The 23,693-nt window shown below is 37.4% G+C and overlaps 1 protein-coding gene across 3 annotated transcripts in view; it reads left to right on the top strand.

Annotated features, from left to right (window-relative positions):
• lamb2 (laminin, beta 2 (laminin S)) overlaps positions 1 to 23,536 on the top strand; it is a 43,554-nt gene extending 20,018 nt beyond the window's left edge. For 2 of the 3 annotated variants that reach the window (XM_059527682.1, XM_059527683.1), the window contains 27 exons: positions 281 to 401; positions 494 to 682; positions 760 to 939; positions 1,632 to 1,744; positions 2,275 to 2,354; positions 2,457 to 2,592; positions 3,349 to 3,507; positions 3,596 to 3,723; positions 4,421 to 4,550; positions 4,641 to 4,833; positions 4,921 to 5,064; positions 5,548 to 5,779; positions 5,970 to 6,133; positions 6,412 to 6,447; positions 16,735 to 16,959; positions 17,046 to 17,263; positions 18,215 to 18,311; positions 18,440 to 18,812; positions 19,294 to 19,478; positions 19,645 to 19,886; positions 20,074 to 20,277; positions 20,426 to 20,570; positions 21,261 to 21,468; positions 21,542 to 21,683; positions 21,775 to 21,951; positions 22,025 to 22,184; positions 22,732 to 23,536. In XM_059527682.1, coding sequence (XP_059383665.1) covers positions 281 to 401; positions 494 to 682; positions 760 to 939; positions 1,632 to 1,744; positions 2,275 to 2,354; positions 2,457 to 2,592; positions 3,349 to 3,507; positions 3,596 to 3,723; positions 4,421 to 4,550; positions 4,641 to 4,833; positions 4,921 to 5,064; positions 5,548 to 5,779; positions 5,970 to 6,133; positions 6,412 to 6,447; positions 16,735 to 16,959; positions 17,046 to 17,263; positions 18,215 to 18,311; positions 18,440 to 18,812; positions 19,294 to 19,478; positions 19,645 to 19,886; positions 20,074 to 20,277; positions 20,426 to 20,570; positions 21,261 to 21,468; positions 21,542 to 21,683; positions 21,775 to 21,951; positions 22,025 to 22,184; positions 22,732 to 22,868 — 4,518 coding nt within the window. In that variant the 3' untranslated portion in view covers positions 22,869 to 23,536. The remainder of the gene's footprint in view (positions 1 to 280; positions 402 to 493; positions 683 to 759; positions 940 to 1,631; positions 1,745 to 2,274; positions 2,355 to 2,456; positions 2,593 to 3,348; positions 3,508 to 3,595; positions 3,724 to 4,420; positions 4,551 to 4,640; positions 4,834 to 4,920; positions 5,065 to 5,547; positions 5,780 to 5,969; positions 6,134 to 6,411; positions 6,448 to 16,734; positions 16,960 to 17,045; positions 17,264 to 18,214; positions 18,312 to 18,439; positions 18,813 to 19,293; positions 19,479 to 19,644; positions 19,887 to 20,073; positions 20,278 to 20,425; positions 20,571 to 21,260; positions 21,469 to 21,541; positions 21,684 to 21,774; positions 21,952 to 22,024; positions 22,185 to 22,731) is intronic. The other variant, XM_059527684.1, reaches the window with a different exon arrangement.
• The last annotated feature ends 157 nt before the right edge of the window (positions 23,537 to 23,693 follow it).

Here is a 23,693-nt window from a genome sequence, read left to right as displayed (position 1 = left end):
TATTAGATATTTATTTGCACATGCTAATTTTCCCTATTTTTACAATTACAATTGCCTTTGCTGTCATTTAATAAACCATTTAAGGTTTTTTTTTTTTTTAACATAATTTAACACTGTTAAATGTAATCTTTAGCAAATCTCAAAATAAATATCAATTTTTCATAGTGTACATTAAAACGTAGTGATGCTTAAATTAAACACTAGCAGTGCTTTATTTATATATTTATATTTAGTCTGTTTAGACAAAGCAGTATATAATTTTAACATGGACCATCTCTAGGTACACGGGAGGTGTGTGTGCAAACACAACACCAACGGACTGAACTGTGAACAGTGTGATGACTTCTATAATGACCTGCCCTGGAGACCAGCTGAGGGCCGTAACACTAATGCCTGCAAAAGTAATTATGAATGATTATAATCATGTAGCTCATAATGTGCATAGAGACATGCACCTCTTATGTCATGGTTAACACTTTCCTCTTTTTCCCAGAATGCAACTGTAACGGTCACTCCAACCAGTGTCATTTTGACATGGCAGTGTATCTGGCTACAGGAAACGTCAGTGGAGGTGTGTGTGACAACTGTCTCCACAACACCATGGGTCGCAACTGTGAGACCTGTAAACCTTTTTACTATCAGGATCCAACTAAAGACATCAGAGACCCTGGAGTCTGTGTGGGTAAGGAGCTAGATACTAAACATAAACATTTAAGAATTATACAGTATATGATTGCTTTTATCTGTTCTCTCTGCTAGCCTGCGACTGTGACCCAGATGGTTCTCTGAACGGTGGCATTTGTGATGGGCATGATGACCCCTCTTTGCGCATGATCGCTGGGCAGTGCCGCTGTAAAGACAACGTCGAAGGAGCACGCTGTGATAAATGCAAGCCTGGTTTCTTTGGGCTCAGTGCTAGTGATCCTCGCGGCTGCCAACGTAAGTGCAAGCTAATACCAATTATTTAAGTTATCACTGATAACCCATAAACAGACACAAATTTTTTGCTCTAAATATATTCAAAATAAAGCACAAAAAATCAGTCACCTAAATGATAATTGAATTCTGGTGTCATAACATTATAATGTACAGGATGAAGAATGGGATATTCATTTTGAGATTTGCTGAAAGTTACATTAAGTAGTGTCATTCAATTTTTAGTGTTTTTAAAGACTAACTTTAGGTGAGCGTTATATGACTGCTGATGGTATCTGAACAAATGAAGGTAATCTAAATATAAACAGAGGGAATTCATAATGAACAATAAAAGACACAATAGCATAGATATAACTAACCAATCAAAAGTTTGGTGTCTGTTTTTTTTTATTTTTATGTTCATTAAGATCAAAAAATTTTCTCCAGTATGCTTTGATGAACAGAAACTTCAAAAGATCAGAATATATTAGAAATATAAATCTTTTATTGCCACTTTTGATTAATTTAATGCATCCTTACTGAAAAGTATTATATTCTTTCAAAAATCTTACTATCCCCAGATTTCAGGCCACAGTTTTTTTAGTCCAAGTTAGCAAGGAGTTAAATGGCTCTGTGTCTTTTTAAAGAACATTTTTCTGGTATGTTTTTCTCTTGATACTCAATCATTCTCTGTTTCTTTCACTGGTCTACTTTAGCATGTAAATGTGACCCCAGGGGTACAGTGTCTGGTAGTTCTCAATGTGACCCTGTTAGCGGAGATTGCTTCTGCAAACGCCTTGTCACTGGACACAGCTGCAACCAATGTCTGGTAAGTAAAGCAAAAAAAGTTTGCCTCTTTAGTTGCTTATTATTCCCCATACACCTCTGTGAGAACATTTAATAATCAGTCATCAGTTGGCATTGCATGCTTCCTGGTACCTCGTATCCCCTCTACTGTGGTAACATGAACTAAGAGTCATTACTTTACAGTAGAGCCGTATGTCTGCATTTAGCCCAAGGGTTTATGGAGGATGGTGTAGGTTTTCACACAGCTTAAAATGGAATAAAAGGAAGAGCTGCATCCTGAAATTAGACAAGTAATAAATATCTCTAGTAGTAGAGTCATGTCACTTCACTTTATGGATATGTATCATGGTAATTCTTTACCATTTTTGTCATTTTATTTGCTTATGGTTATTGATCAGCACTGCATGGTTTCAGAATATCATAGAATTACCATGGTTTTGCCTCAGTATTTTGAAGTAAATAATCTGAATATTTAATCTCATATTGTGGTTTATGAGTCATTTTTATTAGTATATATAACACTGGTTTGTGTTTTATGTGTATTTCCTACAGCCTGAGCACTGGGCCTTGAGTCATGACACCAGTGGCTGCAGAGGATGTGACTGTGATGTGGGTGGAGCTACAGACAACCAGTCAGTATTTTTTGGTTTATGGGGATTCAGGCTGTTGGCAGTTTTTGTATTAATAATATGAAACTTAATTGTAATAAAAAATAATGTGCTTTGCGTCTGAAGATGCTCAATGGAAACAGGCCAGTGTCACTGTCGGAGTCACATGATTGGTCGCCAGTGTACCCAAGTGGAGTCTAGTTATTTCTTCATGACCCTCGACCACTACATGTACGAGGCTGAAAATGCCAAACTGGGTCAAGTAAGTGTGGAAATGGGACAAACAAGAAGATATTTGCTTTGTTTTTAGCCCCATGTATTCTGTCTGATAACTATAGAAGCCCGTTTCTGCCACTGAGTAAAACTAAAAAAGGTAATTGCGAGTTTTTTTTCTCACAATTCAGACTTTTTTTCTCAAAATTGCATAATGCAAACTTATAATTATAACTTTTTTATCTAGTAATTATTAATTTATTTATCAGAATTATGAGTTTAAATCTTGCAATTTTTAGTTTATTTCTTACAATTCTAAGGAAAAAAAGGGAAAATTGCAAGATGTAAATTCGTAATTGCAAGAAAAAAATTCAGAATTGTCCTTTTTTTTAATTCAGTGACAGAAGTGGGCTTCCATAGATGACGTATTCACAGTACTTGTCAGTTTCTTGCCAGTTAACTTTCTTCATCAAGCAACAGAACAAATATTTCAAAGATGCCAAGTGTCAAAAGGAAAGAAACACAGATGTCATCCAAAGATATTATAATCAAATATTTATTGGGGCCGATATAATAATTATTTAATATTAATAAATATTAAAATAAAAAGAAATATACATTTTAAATATAAAAAAATATAAAAAAGTTAGATAAATAATAATTCTCCACTGTTTTGTCTAAATAAATTAAATGTAAAACACTAAAAACTAAAATCAGTTTTAAGTGCAAGTGAATTCATACAACATTATAAGGTACAGTTTAGAAAAAAAAAAGATATATTCATTTTGAGATTTGATATTTATAGGGCTCTGCATTTGAGGAGAGAGAGTACCAGCCGGGCCGTCCCATCTCGTGGACAGGCACTGGGTTTGCACGGGCTCCTGAAGGTGGAACGTTGGAGTTTGCCATTAACAATATTCCATATTCCATGGAATATGACGTCCTCCTTCGCTACGAGCTTCAGGTAGATTACATGTCTTCTCAATGGCTTCATAGACTACTCAGAGTAGTGTGTTATGGGTGTACTCATGTGCGTTAATGTGCTTTTAAAGATGCCACGGGACTGGGAGGAGGTCCGTGTAATGGTGATTAGACCTGGCCCTATACCTACCAGCAGTCCATGTGGAAATACTATCCCTGCAGATGATCTGCTAACTGTCTCGCTCCCATCTGGTGCCAGGTTGGTGAAACACATGTACAAATGTTTTAAGGGTCAGTTCATCCATGTCAGTAAATTAACAATATGTTTACTCTCAAGTTGTTCTTTCGTTCTTCCTTGGACTATAATAAAAGAAATTGTAGAGAATGTTTGAACTGTTTTTGCCCATATAATGAAAGTCAGTGGAGTCCAAAACAACACAGGATCTCGTTGACTTTCATTACATAGACAAAATGTCAGTCAAAATCTATCTATCCGTCTGTCTGTCCATCTGTCTGTCTATTTATTTTTACTTTACATTTTTTTACTTTTTGTTCCAAACAAGAAATAAAATCATAGAAGTTTCTAACATCATGAGGGTGAGAAATTGATGTACTTTATTTTTTGGTGCACTATCCCTTTAAGAAATACAAGTAATGTTTATTTTTTCGCTTTTGCATGCCAAAATCTTCTGTTTTGTTTTGCTTATAACACAGATTTAATCATGTATTTTTTAGTTTGTTTGATTTTCTTTCTTTTGTTTTTATTGTTGCTGCTTGGTTTGATTATTGTTTGGTTTCAATGTTTTTTTTTTTATTTGTTTCTTTGTTTTTCTTTTTCTTGTTTTTATCGTTACTTTTTGTTTGTTTGTTTTTTTTAATTGCTTTTTTGTTTCTTTAATCATTAATTTATATATTTATTGCTTTCTGTCTTCCTGTCTTCTGATGCACTGCTACAGGTTTGTGGTTCTTCCTCAGCCGGTGTGTTTGGAGAAAGGAGTGAGTTACAAACTGCGTGTGGAGTTTATCCGTTATGCTGACAGGAACAGCATCATTACCTCGACTAATGCCTTTGTACTTGCTGACTCTGTAAGCATCAATCTGATTTTATTCAGCTCATACGAAGTCTTCATGTTCTGTGTAATTTTGACTTGTTCTTTGATCTCTTCACCTCCCCAGATTGCCCTTCTCCCTCGTTACTCTTCTCTAGAGATGTTTACCGCGGGAGACCCCGCCTCCGTCGCACGAAAGCAGAGCTACGAGCGCTACCGCTGCCACGAGACTGCCAAGAGTGTGTCCCGTCCACAGATGAGTGAAGTGTGTGCTAAACTCATCACCAGCATGTCTGCCCTCATTAATGATGGTGCACTATGTGAGTGTCAACAGCGAACATAGGGTCTGTGATGGGAATATTGGGGTTTGTTTTCACTTGTTCATGTTGTTATTAATGATCCCACAGCTTGTGAGTGCGATCCTCAGGGTTCACTCATCTCGGAGTGTGATGTCCGTGGGGGTCAGTGCCGCTGCAGGCCCAACATATCAGGCCGGCGCTGTGATAAATGTGCACCAGGAGCTTACGGCTTTGGCCCTTCTGGATGCAAACGTAAGACAAATATTTTCCCTGCTGTGGTACATTAGTAACATTTTGATAAAATTCCTCTTTGTGTGTTCTTTGTATTTTTTCCCCTATTGTTTTTTTTTTCATTAGGTTTTTGTTCTGTTATATTTATTAGTTTTTTTTATATCCTTCTTTTTTGTTATATATTTATATTTTGTTTTGTTTTATCATTGTTATATTTTTTTTCTTATGTTTGTTTTTTTATTTTGTTTTTACTGTTGCTGTTGCTTTTTATTTGTTTGTTTCTATTTGTTTGTTGATTTGTTTTTTTGTTTTATTTGTTTCCTAGTTTTTATTTTTCATTTTTTATTATTTGCGTGTTTTTTGTTGTATTTCTGTTTGTTTTTCTTTTGTTTCTTGCTCTTCTATCCCTCACTTGTTTCTGTTCTTTCTTTCTTTCTTTCTTTCTTTCTTTCTTTAATTCTTTCTTTCTGTCTGTCATTAATTGTTATCTGTCTTTATCTTTAGTTTGTGAATGTAGTTTGGAGGGTTCTCAGAGCCGATTCTGTGACCAGTACTCAGGACAGTGTCCATGTCGGGCCGGTGCATTTGGTCAGCGCTGTGATGGTTGTCAGGCTGGACACTGGGGCTTCCCAAACTGCAGGCCGTGTGAATGCAATGGACATGCTGACGAGTGCCACCAAAGGACTGGAGCCTGTATCAACTGCAGAAGCAATACAGCAGGGGATAAATGTGACAGGTACAAGGGGCAAAAATACAGACATTCTTAACATTTTAAGCTGCATAGTTAAACTGATAATTATTATCATTAGAGGACACTTAAAGATATTTGAGAATCTTTTAAAGTTTACCGGCAAACAGTGAAAAGGGTTGATTTTTCTTGAATGCTCCACTGCCTGAGCTAATGTAATAAATACCTCTTTTCACAGGTGTGCTAATGGTTACTATGGAAACCCAGCTCTAGGTTTAGGGAGTCTGTGTCGGCCCTGCCCCTGTCCTGAGGGCCCCAACAGCGGACGCCACTTTGCCGCCTCTTGTTACCAAGACAACCGCAGCCAACAGGTGGTCTGCAACTGCAACCAGGGTTACACAGGTATTTTTAACCACAGAATTTTCTTTCCTTCCACAGATGGATGGAATCAAATTAATTAAGATGAGGTCTGGGTCATGTGCAGTTGCATTTTTTGCATACATGCAATGGGAGAATGTAGACATCCCATATTAATAAGTGCTTGAATTGGGCTTTATAGTGCTATTTAACAAACCGAGTCCAGAAAGTATCATAATCAGAGATAAAGGCCACTGTCACTCTGATCAGCCAGTGCAGTGATCATGTGTGTTATCTCCTGTCCCCTCCTCAACTGGACGCAGGGATTGTAAAGCGCTCTGCAGGGGCAGTCCTCAAGCGTGAGTAACCATAGAGACCCCCCCCCCACACACACACACACCTCTGCTGCCCAACCTCCATCACCCATCCTGTCCCATCCCTCCCTAGTGCATGGCTCATGCACTTCACACCTTGCATGTACATTTGCAGAACCCTTTTAAACTGCACCAAGAGCAGTCGTATGTGACTGAGCAGTGTTGGAGAGTAACTAACTAAAGGTAGCCAGTAGTGGTTTTTTAAAACTAAGATTTTCTAGTGCAGAGTCTTAAAGGGATAGTTCCCCCCAAAATTTTGTCATTAATAACCTTCATGTCAGTCTAAAACCTTAATACCTTTCAGAACACAAATAAAGATATTTTTGATGGAATCTGAGAGAGTTCTGACTCTGCATAGACAACAACGCAACTACCACATTTACGGCCCAGAAGGGTAGTGAGGACATGGGTGTAAAATATGCAGGGGACATGTCCCCCCAATTTTAATAAAACTTAAATTTGTCCCCCGCACTTTTTCCGGGCATGTGTGTTAATGTAGAATAGATCTAGCAATGGCCAGTGTTAATAAATCTACGTAGATTAAAACTCAAAGAATCAAGATAGTCTATGTATGACCCAACTATTTATTCATATGAGACGATCTGAACATTACGGAGCACAAAACACTCTCATTCAGTGAATGTTTCAATCATACTCGAAGCCAGAGGACGTTCTTGCTCAGAAAGTCCAAAACTGTCTCATAGAAGTAATGTCAATGTCAATGTCAATGTCACCTTTATTTATATAGCGCTTTAAACAAAATACATTGCGTCAAAGCAACTGAACAACATTCATTAGGAAAACAGTGTCAATAATGCAAAAATGATAGTTAAAGGCAGTTCATCATTGGATTCAGTTATGTCATCTCTGTTCAGTTAAATAGTGTCTGTGCATTTATTTGCAATCAAGTCAACGATATCGCTGTAGATGAAGTGTCCCCAACTAAGCAAGCCAGAGGCGACAGCGGCAAGGAACCGAAACTCCATCGGTGACAGAATGGAGAAAAAAACCTTGGGAGAAACCAGGCTCAGTTGGGGGGCCAGTTCTCCTCTGACCAGACGAAACCAGTAGTTCAATTCCAGGCTGCAGCAAAGTCAGATTGTGCAGAAGAATCATCTGTTTCCTGTGGTCTTGTCCTGGTGCTCCTCTGAGACAAGGTCTTTACAGGGGATCTGTATCTGGGGCTCTAGTTGTCCTGGTCTCCGCTGTCTTTCAGGGATGTAGAGGTCCTTTCTAGGTGCTGATCCAGCATCTGGTCTGGATACGTACTGGATCCGGGTGACTGCAGTGACCCTCTGATCTGGACACAGACTGGATCTGGTGGCCACGGTGACCTCGGAACAAGAGAGAAACAGACAAATATTAGCGTAGATGCCATTCTTCTAATGATGTAGCAAGTACATAGGTTGTTATGGGAAGTGTTTCCGGTTCCGGTTTACCTAATTAATGCAGCCTAAAAATCCTTTAACGGATTTGGATAATAAAAGCATATTAGTATGTAATGTGTATGCCAGGTTAAAGAGATGGGTCTTTAATCTAGATTTAAACTGCAAGAGTGTGTCTGCCTCCCGAACAATGTTAGGTAGGTTATTCCAGAGTTTGGGCGCCAAATAGGAAAAGGATCTGCCGCCTGCAGTTGATTTTGATATTCTAGGTATTATCAAATTGCCTGAGTTTTGAGAACGTAGCGGACGTAGAGGATTATAATGTAAAAGGAACTCATTCAAATACTAAGGTGCTAAACCATTCAGGGCTTTATAAGTAATAAGCAATATTTTAAAATCTATTCGATGCTTGATAGGGAGCCAGTGCAGTGTTGACAGGACCGGGCTAATATGGTCATACTTCCTGGTTCTAGTAAGAACTCTTGCTGCTGCATTTTGGATTAGCTGTAGTTTGTTTACTAAGCATGCAGAACAACCACCCAATAAAACATTACAATAATCTAACCTTGAGGTCATAAATGCATGGATTAACATTTCTGCATTTGACATTGAGAGCATAGGCTGTAAATTAGATATATATTTGAGATGGAAAAATGCAGTTTTACAAATGCTAGAAACGTGGCTTTCTAAGGAAAGATTGCGATCAAGTAGCACACCTAGGTTCCTAACTGATGACGAAGAATTGACAGAGCAACCATCAAGTCTTAGACAGTGTTCTAGGTTATTACAAGCAGAGTTTTTAGGTCCTATAATTAACAGCTCTGTTTTTTCAGAATTTAGCAGTAAGAAATTACTCGTCATCCAGTTTTTTATATCGACTATGCAATCCATTAGTTTTTCAAATTGGTGTGTTTCACCGGGCTGCGAAGAAATATAGAGCTGAGTATCATCAGCATAACAGTGAAAGCTAACACCATGTTTCCTGATGATATCTCCCAAGGGTAACATATAAAGCGTGAAGAGTAGCGGCCCTAGTACTGAGCCTTGAGGTACTCCATACTGCACTTGTGATCGATAGGATACATCTTCATTCACTGCTACGAACTGATGGCAGTCATATAAGTACGATTTAAACCATGCTAATGCACTTCCACTGATGCCAACAAAGTATTCAAGTCTATGCAAAAGAATGTTGTGGTCAATTGTGTCAAACGCAGCACTAAGATCCAATAAAACTAATAGAGAGATACACCCACGATCAGATGATAAGAGCAGATCATTTGTAACTCTAAGAAGAGCAGTCTCAGTACTATGATACGGTCTAAATCCTGACTGGAAATCCTCACATATACCATTTTTCTCTAAGAAGGAATATAATTGTGTGGATACCACCTTTTCTAGTATCTTGGACAGAAAAGGGAGATTCGAGATTGGTCTATAATTAACTAGTTCTTTGGGGTCAAGTTGTGGTTTTTTGATGAGAGGCTTAATAACAGCCAGTTTGAAGGTTTTGGGGACATGTCCTAATGACAATGAGGAATTAATAATAGTCAGAAGAGGATCTATGACTTCTGGAAGCACCTCTTTCAGGAGCTTAGATGGTATAGGGTCTAACATACATGTTGTTGGTTTAGATGATTTAACAAGTTTATACAATTCTTCCTCTCCTATGGTAGAGAATGAGTGGAACTGTTCCTCAGGGGGTCTATAGTGCACTGTCTGATGTGATACTGTAGCTGGCGGCTGAATGGTTGCAATTTTATCTCTAATAGTATCGATTTTAGAAGTAAAGTAGTTCATAAACTCATTACTGCTGTGGTGTTGGGAAATGTCAACACTTGTTGAGGCTTTATTTTTCGTTAATTTAGCCACTGTATTGAATAAATACCTGGGGTTATGTTTGTTTTCTTCTAAAAGAGAAGAAAAGTAATCGGATCTAGCAGTTTTTAATGCTTTTCTGTAGGATATGTTACTTTCCCGCCAAGCAATACGAAATACCTCTAGTTTTGTTTTCCTCCAGCTGCGCTCCATTTTTCGGGCTGCTCTCTTTAGGGTGCGAGTATGCTCATTATACCATGGTGTCAAACTGTTTTCCTTAACCTTCCTTAAGCGTAAAGGAGCAACTTTATTTAAAGTGCTAGAAAAGAGAGAGTCCATAGTTTCTGTTACATCATCAAGTTGTTCTGAGGTTTCGGATATGCTAAGGAATTTGGATACATCAGGAAGATAACTTAAAAAGCAGTCTTTTGTGTTAGAAGTGATGGTTCTTCCATACTTGTAACAAGAAGTAGAATTTACAATTTTGGCTATATGAATTTTGCAAAGAACTAAATAATGATCTGAGATATCATCACTTGGCTGAATAATTTCAACACCATCAACATCAATTCCATGTGACAGTATTAAATCTAGAGTATGATTTCGACAATGAGTAGGTCCTGAAACGTGTTGTCTAACACCAATAGAGTTCAGAATGTCTATAAATGCTGATCCCAATGCATCGTTTCATTATCAACATGGATATTAAAATCACCAACTATTAAAACTTTATCTGCAGCCAGAACTAACTCAGATGTAAAATCACCAAACTCTTTAATAAAGTCTGTATGGTGCCCTGGTGGCCTGTATACAGTAGCCAGTACAAACATAACAGGGGATTTATCATTAACATTTGTTTCTTTGGATAATGTTATATGAAGTACCATTACTTCAAACGAGTTATACTTGTAGCCTGCCCTCTGAGAAATCCTGAAAACGTTGTTATAAATTGAAGCAACACCTCCACCTTTGCCTTTTAGACGTGGCTCATGTTTATAACAGTAATCTTGGGGGGTGGACTCATTTAAAATAATGTAATCATCAGGTTTTAGCCAGGTTTCTGTCAAACAGAGTACATCTATATTATGATCAGTGATCATATTATTTACAAAAAGTGTTTTCGTAGAAAGGGATCTGATATTCAATAAGCCAAGCTTTATCATTTGTTTATCCATATTGCTTCTGTTTTTTATTTGTTGAACCTCAATTAAATTGTTAATCTTAACTTGGTTTGGACGTTTTTTGTTTTTTCTAGTTCGGGGAACAGACACAGTCTCTATAGTGTGACATCTAGGTGAAAAAGTCTCTATGTGCTGAGAATTAACTGACCTCTGTGACGGGAGGCAGCTAGCAGACGGTCGGTTTAGCCAGTCTGTCTGCTTCCTGACCTGGGCCCCAGTTAGTCAAGTATAAACACTAAGACTATTTGCCATATTTCTAGAGAGAAGAGTGGCGCCACCCCAGGAGGGATGAAGACCATCTCTTTTAAACAGGTCAGGTCTGCCCCAAAAGCTCGTCCAATTGTCTATGAAACCTATGTTATTCTGTGGGCACCACTTAGACATCCAGCCATTGAGTGATGACAATAATAACTTATGACGTGCAGGAAATCCCTAATATGAGCCCCTAAACCCTTTCTGGGCTGTGAACGTGATAGTTGCGTTGCTGTCTGTGCAGGGTCAGAAAGCTCTGGGATTTCATCAAAAATATCTTAATTTGTGTTCCGATCTCTAATAGAGATCCTTTTTGTTTTTGAGCTAAATACCTATCTGATTTAAATTGTATTATATACTATTCCAGTGGCGGCTCCTGCAAATTTTCTCGAGGGTGGGGGGGGGGGGGGTGTTGGGGGGGCAAATGTTTGCTTGATTAATGAGGATCGGTCACCCATTCAATTGATAAATTAATGGCTAGTTAAAGATGTAAAGGTAACTTATTAGTATTAATTAAAAATAAACTAAAATTAGGAAAAATCTTTTTTCTTCCTTATGTTTCTATATGCGTGTTAACACAATTCAGCAGCAAATAAAGACTGACACCAGGATGTGGTTTTTCCCCAAAATTTTTTTACTTCAATTTCAGTTTAATAAGAAATAACTAAAGTCACATAAATCCAGTGTTGGGGGTAACGAGTTACAAAGTAACGGATTACAGTAACTATTTTAGCGTATTTTTCGGACTATAAGTCGCATCAGTCCAAAAATACGTCATGATGAGGGAAAAAAACATATATAAGTCGCACTGGACTATAAGTCGCATTTATTTAGAACCAAGAACCAAGAGAAAACATTACCGTCTGCAGCCGCGAGAGGGCGCTCTATGTCTTCAGTGTAGACTACAGGAGCACTGAGCAGCTCCTGTAGTAAACGAAGTAAAGTAACGCATTACACTAATAATATTGGTAACTACACTACTTTACTAGACTATAGGAACGAGCTTTCCTGCGTTACACATGCCGTGTTTGCCTGTGTGTAAAGTTCTGGGCCGGGTTTCCCGATAACGATTGATCTTAGCGCTTAACCCTCAAAGACCGAGAAAAATAACTGTTATTCTTTAATGTTTAATAACTTTTGAACCACTAATCCAATCTGAATGCTTTAAAAAGTGATGTAAAGCAGAGATTATCCACATCTTGGGGATATCTCTCTATTGTTGGATATTCAGAGGCGCAGTAGTGTATGTGAGTACGTCATCGCATTTTGACAACATTGATTCGTCGGAAAGCAATGCTTTCGTTCCTCTGAGCCAAACAGAAATAATTGTTGACGCTTTGTCCCACCCCCGTGCCCAGATTGGTTCAAACTGTCCCATATTCAACCAATAAGTAGTCTTTTGAACTACTACTTAACATATTGCTTTAGAAAATGAACGAAAACAAAGTGAAAGTAAAGTCTGTCATGAGTGCTTGAATACAAACACACAAAAACACATTTGCATGAGAAGACTCTCCGTAAAAGCACAAAAAACACTCGACAGAGTACTTTGACATAAAACAAATCAAAAACAAGGATTAAACAGTGGTACATATCTGATAAAGCACTGGAATTTATGTCTTGGGTTGCTAGGCGATGTCCCGGTAAAATCGATTCTGACACAGATTACAGCCAATGGATCGATCATTTATATTATGTATATTATGTATACTAAGTAAATCATTATATAATTATACAGTTCATAAAGATAGTTGCTCTTTTTTCTTTCGGTTGCACTCTTATTTCTCACTCATTATGTGTGTAGTTTGTGAATCATTTGCACTCTTTTTGCACTGTAACAATTGTTGAAGACAATTTGTGCAATTGTTTTTACTATATGCAGCATAGTTTGTGTTTATTGTTCATACTCAGATTGAAAATATATTTCTCAGAAGGAGAAAAAAGAAATGCAATTTATCTTTAAAAGAAAATCTAAATGAATGTTTTATGCCTTCATTTGATAACCAGAAAAATGTAAATACACAACAGAATTTCTGAGGGGAAAAAAACATTTCATAAGGCTATTTTAAGAAACATTTCATAAATGAAGTTGTTTTTATGCATTTAAATAATTACACATGCTAAAAAAATAAAACATGTGGTGAAGAAAAAATAAAACATATCATAGGGCCCTAAACATGTAATTTTTGTTAAACTTTCAATAAAATGCTGTGAAAATGTATAAGTGTTATGATTTAAATAAATTAGACATGCTTTTTGATGAATACAATTATTTATCAAACAGATTTTATAGGGCCCTAAAAAAAGTAAAGTAAAGTAATAATAATAATAATAATAATTCATTACATTTATATAGCGCTTTTCTAGGCACTCAAAGCGCTTACATAGTCAGGGGGTATCTCCTCATCCACCACCAGTGTGCAGCATCCACCTGGATGATGCGACGGCAGCCATAGTGCGCCACAACGCCCACCACACACCAGCTTACTGGTGGAGAGGAGACAGCATGATGAAGCCAATCAGCAGATATAGGGATTGTTAGGAGGCCATGAATGTCAGAGGCCAATGGGCAAATTTAGCCAGAATGCCGAGGTCACACCTCTACTCTTTTCGAGAGACATCCTGGGATTTTTACTGACCAAAGAGAGTCTGGACCTCGGTTTAACGTCTCATCCGAAGGACGGTGCTTGTTGACAGTATAGTGTCCCCATAAGTACACTGGGGCGCTAGGACCAGACTGTATGAAAACATGGACGTAGTGTCCGTGACATCACCCGTAGACTCCTGAAGAGAGTTTTTGAAGCCTAAAGTGTGCAGAGCGAGCCGTCGCCATCTTGGCAGCGCGTCACCGCGCGACTCTCCCGGACAATCGAAAATGGGCAAAAGGGCGGGAGCTGGTTGCTGTAGCCACACCCACCTAGCGCGACGGCTGTGACAGCAGTGGCAATTCACCTGTCACTAAAGTGGCCACGCCCTTAATTATGCAGAACTTTAAGGCTTAATATAATTTAAACGGATGAGTTATAAAAAAATTCACCCCCCTCACAGTTGTCATGAAGGGCAATATAGCTATATTAGCTATATAGACCAAAATCATTTTTTGCACCAGGCTGAAAACATGTTTTTTTCTGCTGTAAAGTTGGGCATTTTCAAATGCAGTAACTAGTAAAGTAATCTCATTACAATTTACAGAAGTAAAGGCCCTTTCACACCGGATGCATAACGAAAAAGCGAAACGAAAAAGCGAATAGTTCGCATACGAATAGTTTGCGTCAAAACCATTCACATCAGCCGCGACGCGAATTTGCGATGTCTGTGACGTTCAGAGAGCTTCAACATTCCAAAACTTTCGCGCCGACAGTTGAGAAAATGGACACTTCAACATCATCATCCAGTGAAGACGCGCTTTTCATTTTCTTTAAAAGACAGAAAAGAAGGTTTTTGGTGCACCCAGTCCTAAAGAACAGAGAGTCTGAAAGGGAGTATGCCAATCTTGTACAGGAGCTAAAACTTTATCATGGCCGGTTCCACACTTACTTTCGGATATCTGTGGGACAATTCGAGGAGCTCCTTCAGATAGTGGCACCGCATCTGACGAGACAAACCACAAACTTCAGGGAACCAATTGATCCGGAGCAGCGTCTGGCAGTCTTTTTTGCTGTGACGTCACCTTTGTTTCCTTGTATGTGATTGGCTGAAGCCTTTTTGTCGCCTCAAAAGTAAAAAAAAATCGACATCGAAGCGAAAAAAATAAAAGTCGTTTTTTCGCCTCAGCACATTCGCGTTCGGTGTGAAAGCACTCATCACACAAACAGCTGATCAAAAAATAAAACCATCGCACGAATTATTCGCGCGTCAAAATCGCGTCCAGTGTGAAAGGACCTTAATAGTAACTAATTACATTTTTTGAGTAACTACCCCAACACTGCATAAATCACTGTTTACACAACTCACTTATATTACACTGCTCAATTATATCACATTCCTCACTTACATTACACTGCTTACTTAAATTACTCACTTATATTACATTGCTCACTTATATTACACTGCTTCCTACTATCCATATGCATCTTTGCTCTTTTCCTGTTTTTTCACCTTCTCCGAAAGATGATGCATTTCGGTGACACCTGCAGTTGTACATGCGATGTCCGCCACGCTCTCGCGATGAAGCAAAATGCAGCAGTAAATTAGCAGAATAAAGCGTCAGCTACTTCGCAGCCGGCTAGCCTTTTTCTCCGCTCATGCCACGTCCTCAAAAATCCTCGTTTATAAGACTTCCCGCCCTTTGTAGATACTTGGTTGATGTTTAAATTTGGTCTTGGTTGTCCTAATTCTATCCTTATTGTTACAACGAATTAATGGTTTTTCTTTCAATGACACGAAAAAAATACCTTAACACATTAGTGCGAGCTGTCTCGGAACTAATTGAGATTGCATTGCTGTGCCTGCAATACGAAAAAAATGATCTTTGAATGGAAGTCAATGAGAGCACTCAGGGGATTCTCAGTTTGACAGAAATCGCCCATAAAGGGGCGTTACTACACAAAACGCGACTCACCACTGATTGGACTATTTAGAGGCAGCACAAACAGTCTAGAATAGTGAAAACTAGTATAACACTGTGGTTGAATGTAAAAGAAAAAAAAATGCCTCCCTTTCCTTTGCTGGTGCGTTGCCCAATCGTCCTAATTGAGAAACCGCCACTGTTCTGTTCTGTTCTATTCTATTCTACTCTATCACTAGATGTGATTGCTTCTCTGTTCCTTTGCCAGCATTTGAGCCTGAGAAGCAGACATCTGTCTCTATATAGCTCTTGGCTGCAAAGACATATGAACATAGCAACAGAGTGAATCAGAGCTTCCTGTTTAGACAAAATTCAAATGACAGCTAAAGTAAGAAAAAATTAGCTTCAATATTGTGTCAGATCTGTTAAAGTAAAACAGTCATTTTCACTGTGTTTTGTACCTCTACACTCAGACTGTCAAGTGTATTATGATTTGGGATTAAGATTACATTTTCAAGAAATCTTCTGGAGAGTCATTTTTCATAATTTGTGAGTTATGTTATTTTTATTGTCTGCATTCTCAGAGCTTTACATTAAGATTTTGTATGTGTGCACTTGCATCCTTTAAATATTAATTTGAATAATAATTCCATTAATAAATTAATGAATTTAATTTCATAACTGAAGATTTTTCTACTATTTAAAAAACAATGTTCCCATATTGCTGTTATTTTAACACCAAGCCGCCAATAATGATTTCGATCCATTTTCCACCTTTTCTATTAGATATGTGAACCTAATATTGTTAATCTTAATTATGTAGTTAAAGTTTTACTCGATAATCCTATTAAATAAACTGTGCAGGTTATATGGAAAAATAATCATGAAACTAAAAGTGCTTTATTTCAAGAAAGCTGGATTTTCCAGCTGTGACCGTTTTAATGCTATTCTCTTGAAGGATGTCCATCAAATGTATTAAAGTCATTTTTCTTTTCATTTTTGATTTCACTGATGCTTTATCAAGGCATTTGCTCTGTTTAGTTGTAACATGGGATTAAAACATTTTTTAATGATATGTCATCAAATTCTATTTTCATGCAACTAAATGCCTTCTTTCTCCCTCAACCAGGTCCACGATGTGATGAATGTGCTTCGGGTTATTACGGTGACCCCTCTAAGCCGGGTGGACGGTGCCAACCTTGTCGTTGCAGTAACAACATCGACCTATCAGATCCTGAGGCATGTGACAAGCGTACTGGCCAGTGTCTCAATTGCCTGTACAACACTGAAGGACCGGACTGTGGCGTGTGCAAGAGCGGTTACTATGGAGATGCTTCCCGCCGCAACTGCCGGAGTGAGTTTACCTGGGTCTTACATTACTTTTCTATATTATAGTGCACTATTAATATAATAAACATATCAACACTTTCACCCACCCAGAGTGCACATGCAACTTCTTGGGCACGGAGCGCAGTCAGTGTCTGTCTCGAAATGATTGTGTGTGCCAGCGTGCCACAGGACAGTGTCAGTGTCTGCCTCATGTTATTGGACAAACCTGTGATCACTGTGCTCCCAATTACTGGAACCTGGCGAGTGGACGAGGCTGTGAGCCCTGTGGATGTGACCCCAACAATGCCTACACATCTGCCTGTAACGAGGTACTGCTGGCTCCCAAATACAGCTCACATTTAATATATACAATAAGAAATGTAAAATTCAGTATGATTAAAACTGATGTAAAGTGACATTAGTGTAAATATTTATAATGGTATAAATGTTTTTTATTTTAAATAAACGCTGTTCTTTTGAACTTTCTCTTCATCAAAGAAAATGTCCTAAAAAAGGCTTCTATTAAAATACTAAGCAGCACAACACAGTCTTTACCACAGATAATAATAAATGATTCCTGAAGGATCATGTTACACTGAAGACTGAATTAATGGTGCTGAAAGTTCAGCTTTCCCATCACAGAAATAAATTACATTTTAAAATATATTACAATAGAAAACAATTATTTTAAACTGCAATAATATTTCACAATCTTACTCTATTTTACTGTATCAAATAAATGTGTCCTTGATGAGCATAAGAAAAAAAATGGTAGTGTTTATTTATTTACAATACAGTATTTTAGATTTTACACAAAGACAGATAGGTGATACAGTAAGTAGACTAAATCTAAAAAAACTTGGCTTATCTAATATTAAAATTCTGGCCAATATAGAGCAATTATCATTTTTATGTTATGGCTAATAACTGATGAATGGATGATTTTAAAATTCTATGCTGTTTTGTTTAAATAAATGAAATACTAAAAGTGAATTGAGGCACAACATTATAATGTATCATGAAAAATAGAACTACACTAAAGATTATATTTAACAGTGTTATAAAATTTTAAGTGAGTATGAGATGATGTAAAAAATATCTGAATGTAAAAATAGGAGAAATTAGTATGAACAATTAAATTTCCATAAATGACCGAAAAAAAAAAAAAAAAAAAACTCTGATAACCAATATGTTATCCATATATTTTTCCTCCCTAGTTTCAACACCCCATCAGTAGTTTTAAATATTGCCATCCTCTTTTTGAACCCAAATTCACCCAGTTCACAGGTCAGTGCCAGTGCCGTGTTGGGTTTGGAGGGAAGACCTGTAAAGACTGCCAGGAGAACCACTGGGGTGACCCAAGAGTACTGTGCCGAGGTACCATAATACTTTCAGAGCAGTCCATAACATCTGTAATGTTAATGTAACACTGTTCATCATTTTGTGATTCACAATTAATCATAATTCCCCAAATCCCATTGTTTTGGTTACTTCTCTACCTACAGCATGTGACTGCGACCCCCGGGGCATCGAGTCATCTCAGTGCAACCGTGTGACTGGTCACTGCGTGTGCCAGCAGGGAGTTTCTGGCGTCCGCTGTGATCAGTGTGCCCGTGGTTTCTCTGGCACCTTCCCTGAATGCAAACCTTGCCATCAGTGCTTTGGGGACTGGGACCGCATCGTTCAGGATCTGGCAACCAGAACCAAAGCTCTCACAGATCGAGCCAAGGAGCTTCAGACCACAGGCTTGACTCGAGCCTTTGAGAGAAGATTTAAGGAGTTGGAAGACATGCTGGCACAGGCGCGGGACATTGTTAACGCCCGCAATGCCACTGCTGAGGCTGTGACCACTCTGATGGGCATGATCGAGGATCTCAGGTACACTTTGGTTAGAAGGAAGCTCAGACCCCTACATTTTTGTATATTGCTTGAAAGTCTCTAGTTGAGAGTGTTAGAAGTTAGGGATAAAATTACTTGAGTAATTTTACTTATTTACTATATTATTATTATTATTGGGAATATATGTTGAGAATTGAGAATTTATATTTAAAATTACATATGGGCCCTATTGAAATAAATGTAAAAAAAAAGTATTACTAAGATAAATAAATAATTGTAACTTGAACCTTTAATACAGTTTAAAATTTTTGTAAAAAAAAATTATTATAATTAGATGACATTATATTAAATAACTAATTTTTTTAACCTAAATAGATATATATATGAGAATAAATGTACCTACCTACTTAACCTAAACTTTCACATAAATATGAATTAAGTAGAATTTCAGATTTGACCATTTTCTTACTTTTTACACCCTTGTTGGAGATGAGTTTGGTCAGCTGTTTTTCTCTGTCAGAGCTCAGATTGGTGAGACCACGGACACACTGAACCAGCTGGAGGGAGACCTGACCGCTGTGCAGGACAGCAACTATGAAGCCAGTAATGCATTAAGTACCCTGGAGAGAGAAGCAAAAGAACTCAACCTGAACTCCGATCAGCTTAACCGTCAGCTTGACATCCTTAAGAACTCCAACTTCTTGGGTTAGTCACTGATTTTGTATCACTGGAAATAAAATGCACTTACATTGCCCCAATTATATACAAAATATCAAAACAAGTGGCATTTATTTATTATTATCTCCCAGAGAACAATCCAGTGACTGATCAAACTAGGAAAACATGCTATTAATGTGGTATTTTTCCTCAGGTGCATATGACAGCATCCGGGCCTCGTACAACAAGTCACGTGATGCAGAGCACCGTGCCAACAGATCTACCACTGACATTTCCAGCACAGTGAGCCAATCGACAGACACCCGCAAGAAAACAGAGCGACTGATTGCCCAAAAGAGAGATGATTTTAACCGCAAAAATGCTGCCAACAAACGTACACTCACAGACTTAAATGCCAAAGCTCAGAATTTGGACATGAAGAAAATCAATGAAAAGGTACATTGTCTCAACAAATATAAAAATATAACAGTTACAAGAATGTGTAGACAATTTAAAAGTATTATTTAAGGTATGTATTTAAAATATAAAATCATTGTTTTTTATAATATGAAAACAAATTAGGAAGTGTTTAATATATATGATTTTATTTTACTTTAAAGCTGTTGTTTTATTGTTTTTGTAGGTATGTGGAGCACCGGGTGACGCTCCATGTGTGGACAGTCCTTGTGGCGGTGCTGGCTGTCGTGATGATGAAGGCAAGCACCACTGTGGTGGTCTGAATTGCAATGGAGCCGTCGCAGTGGCCAGCAATGCCCTGGACAGATCCAAGCATGCAGAAAAAGAGCTGGATAAAGCTATGGGAGTAATGGAGGAGCTTTTTAAGCAGGTAGAAACACAATTATTAATTATTGTGACCAGTGTCTAGCATGATCAGAGCATTTCCAGAGCTGTCAATTCCTTTTGTGACTTCACATTCTCCAGAAAGTGTTCAGTCTTTTCTCTGAATCTTATGTTGTCTTGACGATCTTATTAAGGTGGCAGATGCTAAGACCAAGGCTCAGGAAGCTAAGGATAAAGCCCAGGCGGCTCTGGAAAAAGCTAGTGATATCAAAAACAAGGTGGATCATTCTAACGACGACCTGAGGGACCTCATCAAACAAATTCGTGAATTCCTCATGCGTGAGTTTTAATTATATTATATTATACATACTTTTTTTTAAATTATCAATTATATTATATTATATTATATTATATTATATTATATTATATTATATTATATTATATTATATTATATTATATTATATTATATTATATTATATTATTAAGAGAATAAAAATGCTACATGAAGACTACATGAAGAAAATAGAAATACATAAGCCTGACAGATTATTCTCCTCATCTTATTCTAGTTTACACTTAATAGTAAACCTTTAAAATTTATTTTCAAAAATCATATTCTCTCTCATATTTTCCATTTCTGATCTTACCACTGTTTACAAATAATCCAAAAGGACAGATTAATTTTACATACTAATTAAAAAATGTAATGTTATATATTATATTATATTATATTATATTATATTATATTATATTATATTATATTATATTATATTATATTATATTATATTATATTATATTATATTTGCTGAATTTTTGCTTTTTTATATTTGCTGAAGGAATAAGAAAATAAAACACATAACTCTTGTACTAATTTAATCACATTTTCCAAATCATCCATCAATAATAATCAGATGTTCAAACATTTTGATAACATTTCATATGTTAAATTCCTTCTCTCATTTGTTATTTCTTCTCCTAGAATTTGAACTTCTTTTGAGATCATTTAGATGTCATGTTGTATATTTGCAGAGGAGGGGGCAGATCCTGACAGCATTGAGGCGGTGGCCAATCGGGTGCTGGAGCTGTCAATCCCAGCTACTCCCAGGCAGATTCAACACCTCGCAGATGAGATTAAAGACCGTGTCAAGAGCCTGTCCAATGTGGACGCCATTCTGGAACAGACCCAGAATGACGTCCGCAAAGCAGAGCAGCTGCTGCTGGATGCCAAGAAGGCCAGGTGACTATCTGCACATCTGGTATTTTGCACATCACTTTGTAAATGTAAATGCAAATCTGTTCTTTCACTCTAGGAATAAGGCGGAGGGAGTGAAGAGCACGGCTGAGAGTGTGAAAAAGGCCCTGAACGATGCCGGCAGGGCTCAGGCAGCTGCAGAAAAGGCCATTCAGAAAGCTAGAAATGACATTGGCTTAACTCAGAACCGACTAGCACAGGTAAAACAACTGTAATTAGAAATAACTTGAATTTTTATGGTCCTAAATTGATTAGTTTTGACCACAAATGCTCTTAAAAATCCTTCTGAAGATCCAGTCAGAGACCACAGCTCGTGAGAGAGATCTTAATGATGCCATGGACAGACTGGGAGATCTGGGACGCCAAATAGAGGCTTTAAAAACCAAACGTGCCAACAACAGCCTAGACGCAGCCCGGGCAGAGGAGACGGCCACTATGGCCCGGGACAAGGCCAATGAAGCTAAAGAGGTGTGTGGCAGTCATTTGTGTGTCACTGAGTGTCGTGTTGACCAGAATTTAGTGACTTTATTGTCTGTTTTAGATCCTGGATGGCGAGCTGTCGGATAAGTATCGTACTGTTCAGGGTCTGATGGATAATAAGGCAAAAACAATGCAGGATGCCAAGCAGAAAGCAGAGCGCCTGAGAGATGAAGCCAAGGAGCTGCTAAGGGATGCCCAGGATAAACTACAGAGGCTGGCGGGTAAGTGTGTGAGAGACACACAGAGAACTGGAAGACGTTCTTACAATTCAGTTTTCTGTTTTAATTAGTTTTTTTGAATTTGGAAAACCCTGTTCAGTTTGGTCAGAAAAGCGTATTAGTTACAGTATTTATTACAGAAAAGTATTACATTTTATATTATCAGCATTGAATTGAAAGATTAACATGAAAATCAGTATTTCTTAGTATTTGGTTTGTCTCTTTTTTTGCTTTAAAAAAATAATTACATTTATATGTTTCTTAAACATATATTTAAAAATATTTATAAATACGTATTATATAATTAAGTATTTTATGTTGTAAAATAAATTGTGTGTAATAATTATATATATATTATTTTTATTTATAATTTATAAATATTTATAAATATTTACATTTTATGTTATATGTTATTTTAAGCATACCTTCAAGTAACTGCAAATCATAAACTGCCCTCTTGTGGAGATAAGTAGGACTGACCTTGGAAGGCATTCATTGTTTTATTTCCTTGTAATTCTGACCTGGTTTTGTTGTTGTTTCGCATACACAGAGCTTGAAAAGGACTATGAGGAGAATCAGAAGGTATTGGAAGGAAAAGCCAGGCAGCTGGATGGCCTGGAAGATAAAATGAAGGCAATCCTGAATGCAATCAATAAGCAGATTCAGATCTACAACACCTGTCAATAATCGGTCACAGGAAGGAAAGCACAACAGCTGGACTGCTGCTGTCTCTGAAAGTTCACTACTGTCTGAAAGGATCTGTATTTTGACTCTTTTTCCCAGGCTGCTACAGTTTTTGCCAACAAACCTACTACAAGACAATGCCAAACTGCCACCAGACGCGATGTCTGGAACAAATGTTGTTTTAATGAAGGGCTACTGTTATAAGAACACTACATTAACCTGTTTTCATTCTGGAACTGAATGCAATGCAGATGTTACATGCTGTGTCCTGTACGGCAGAGCAGTATTCTACTTTCTTGGTATTATAAATGTGCTTGTAAAATTCTGAATACTGTATGATGAAGATACTGAGTTTGCTTGAATGTAAGAGACACTGAATCATGGCACAGAAGTTTTATTGTATAGATTTTCTGCTTGCCCTTTTTCTTTTAAAACTGGTATAGCTTGCTACTTTATTAACATCTGTTTTCTAATGAGAAACATACATTTGTTGTCTTTTGAGAAAATAGTTTCTATAATGGGCTGAATATCCATCTGAGAAATTACAGACACTGTTAAAATGAGTAGTCCATTTAGAGTCATTGGTTGCGTATCATGAACACTGATGTACACCCGTGTTTCTTCTCATGATAAATAATACAAATAAATAATATCCATGTGTGATTTCTGTACATTGTCTGTTTGATTGTTTGCCTGTTACATTTAACCCTAATAATAATATATGAGGAACAAACAATTAAAAGGTTAAAAGCATAAAGGCTTTCAGCTCCACCTGTTGATGTCACAGCAGTCAGAAAGTCTTCCAGTGTTGACAAAATAACACATTTG

This window comes from Carassius carassius, chromosome 37, assembly GCF_963082965.1.
Source record: "Carassius carassius chromosome 37, fCarCar2.1, whole genome shotgun sequence".
NCBI lineage: Eukaryota > Metazoa > Chordata > Actinopteri > Cypriniformes > Cyprinidae > Carassius > Carassius carassius.
This window is presented reverse-complemented; position numbering and strand designations above follow the sequence as displayed.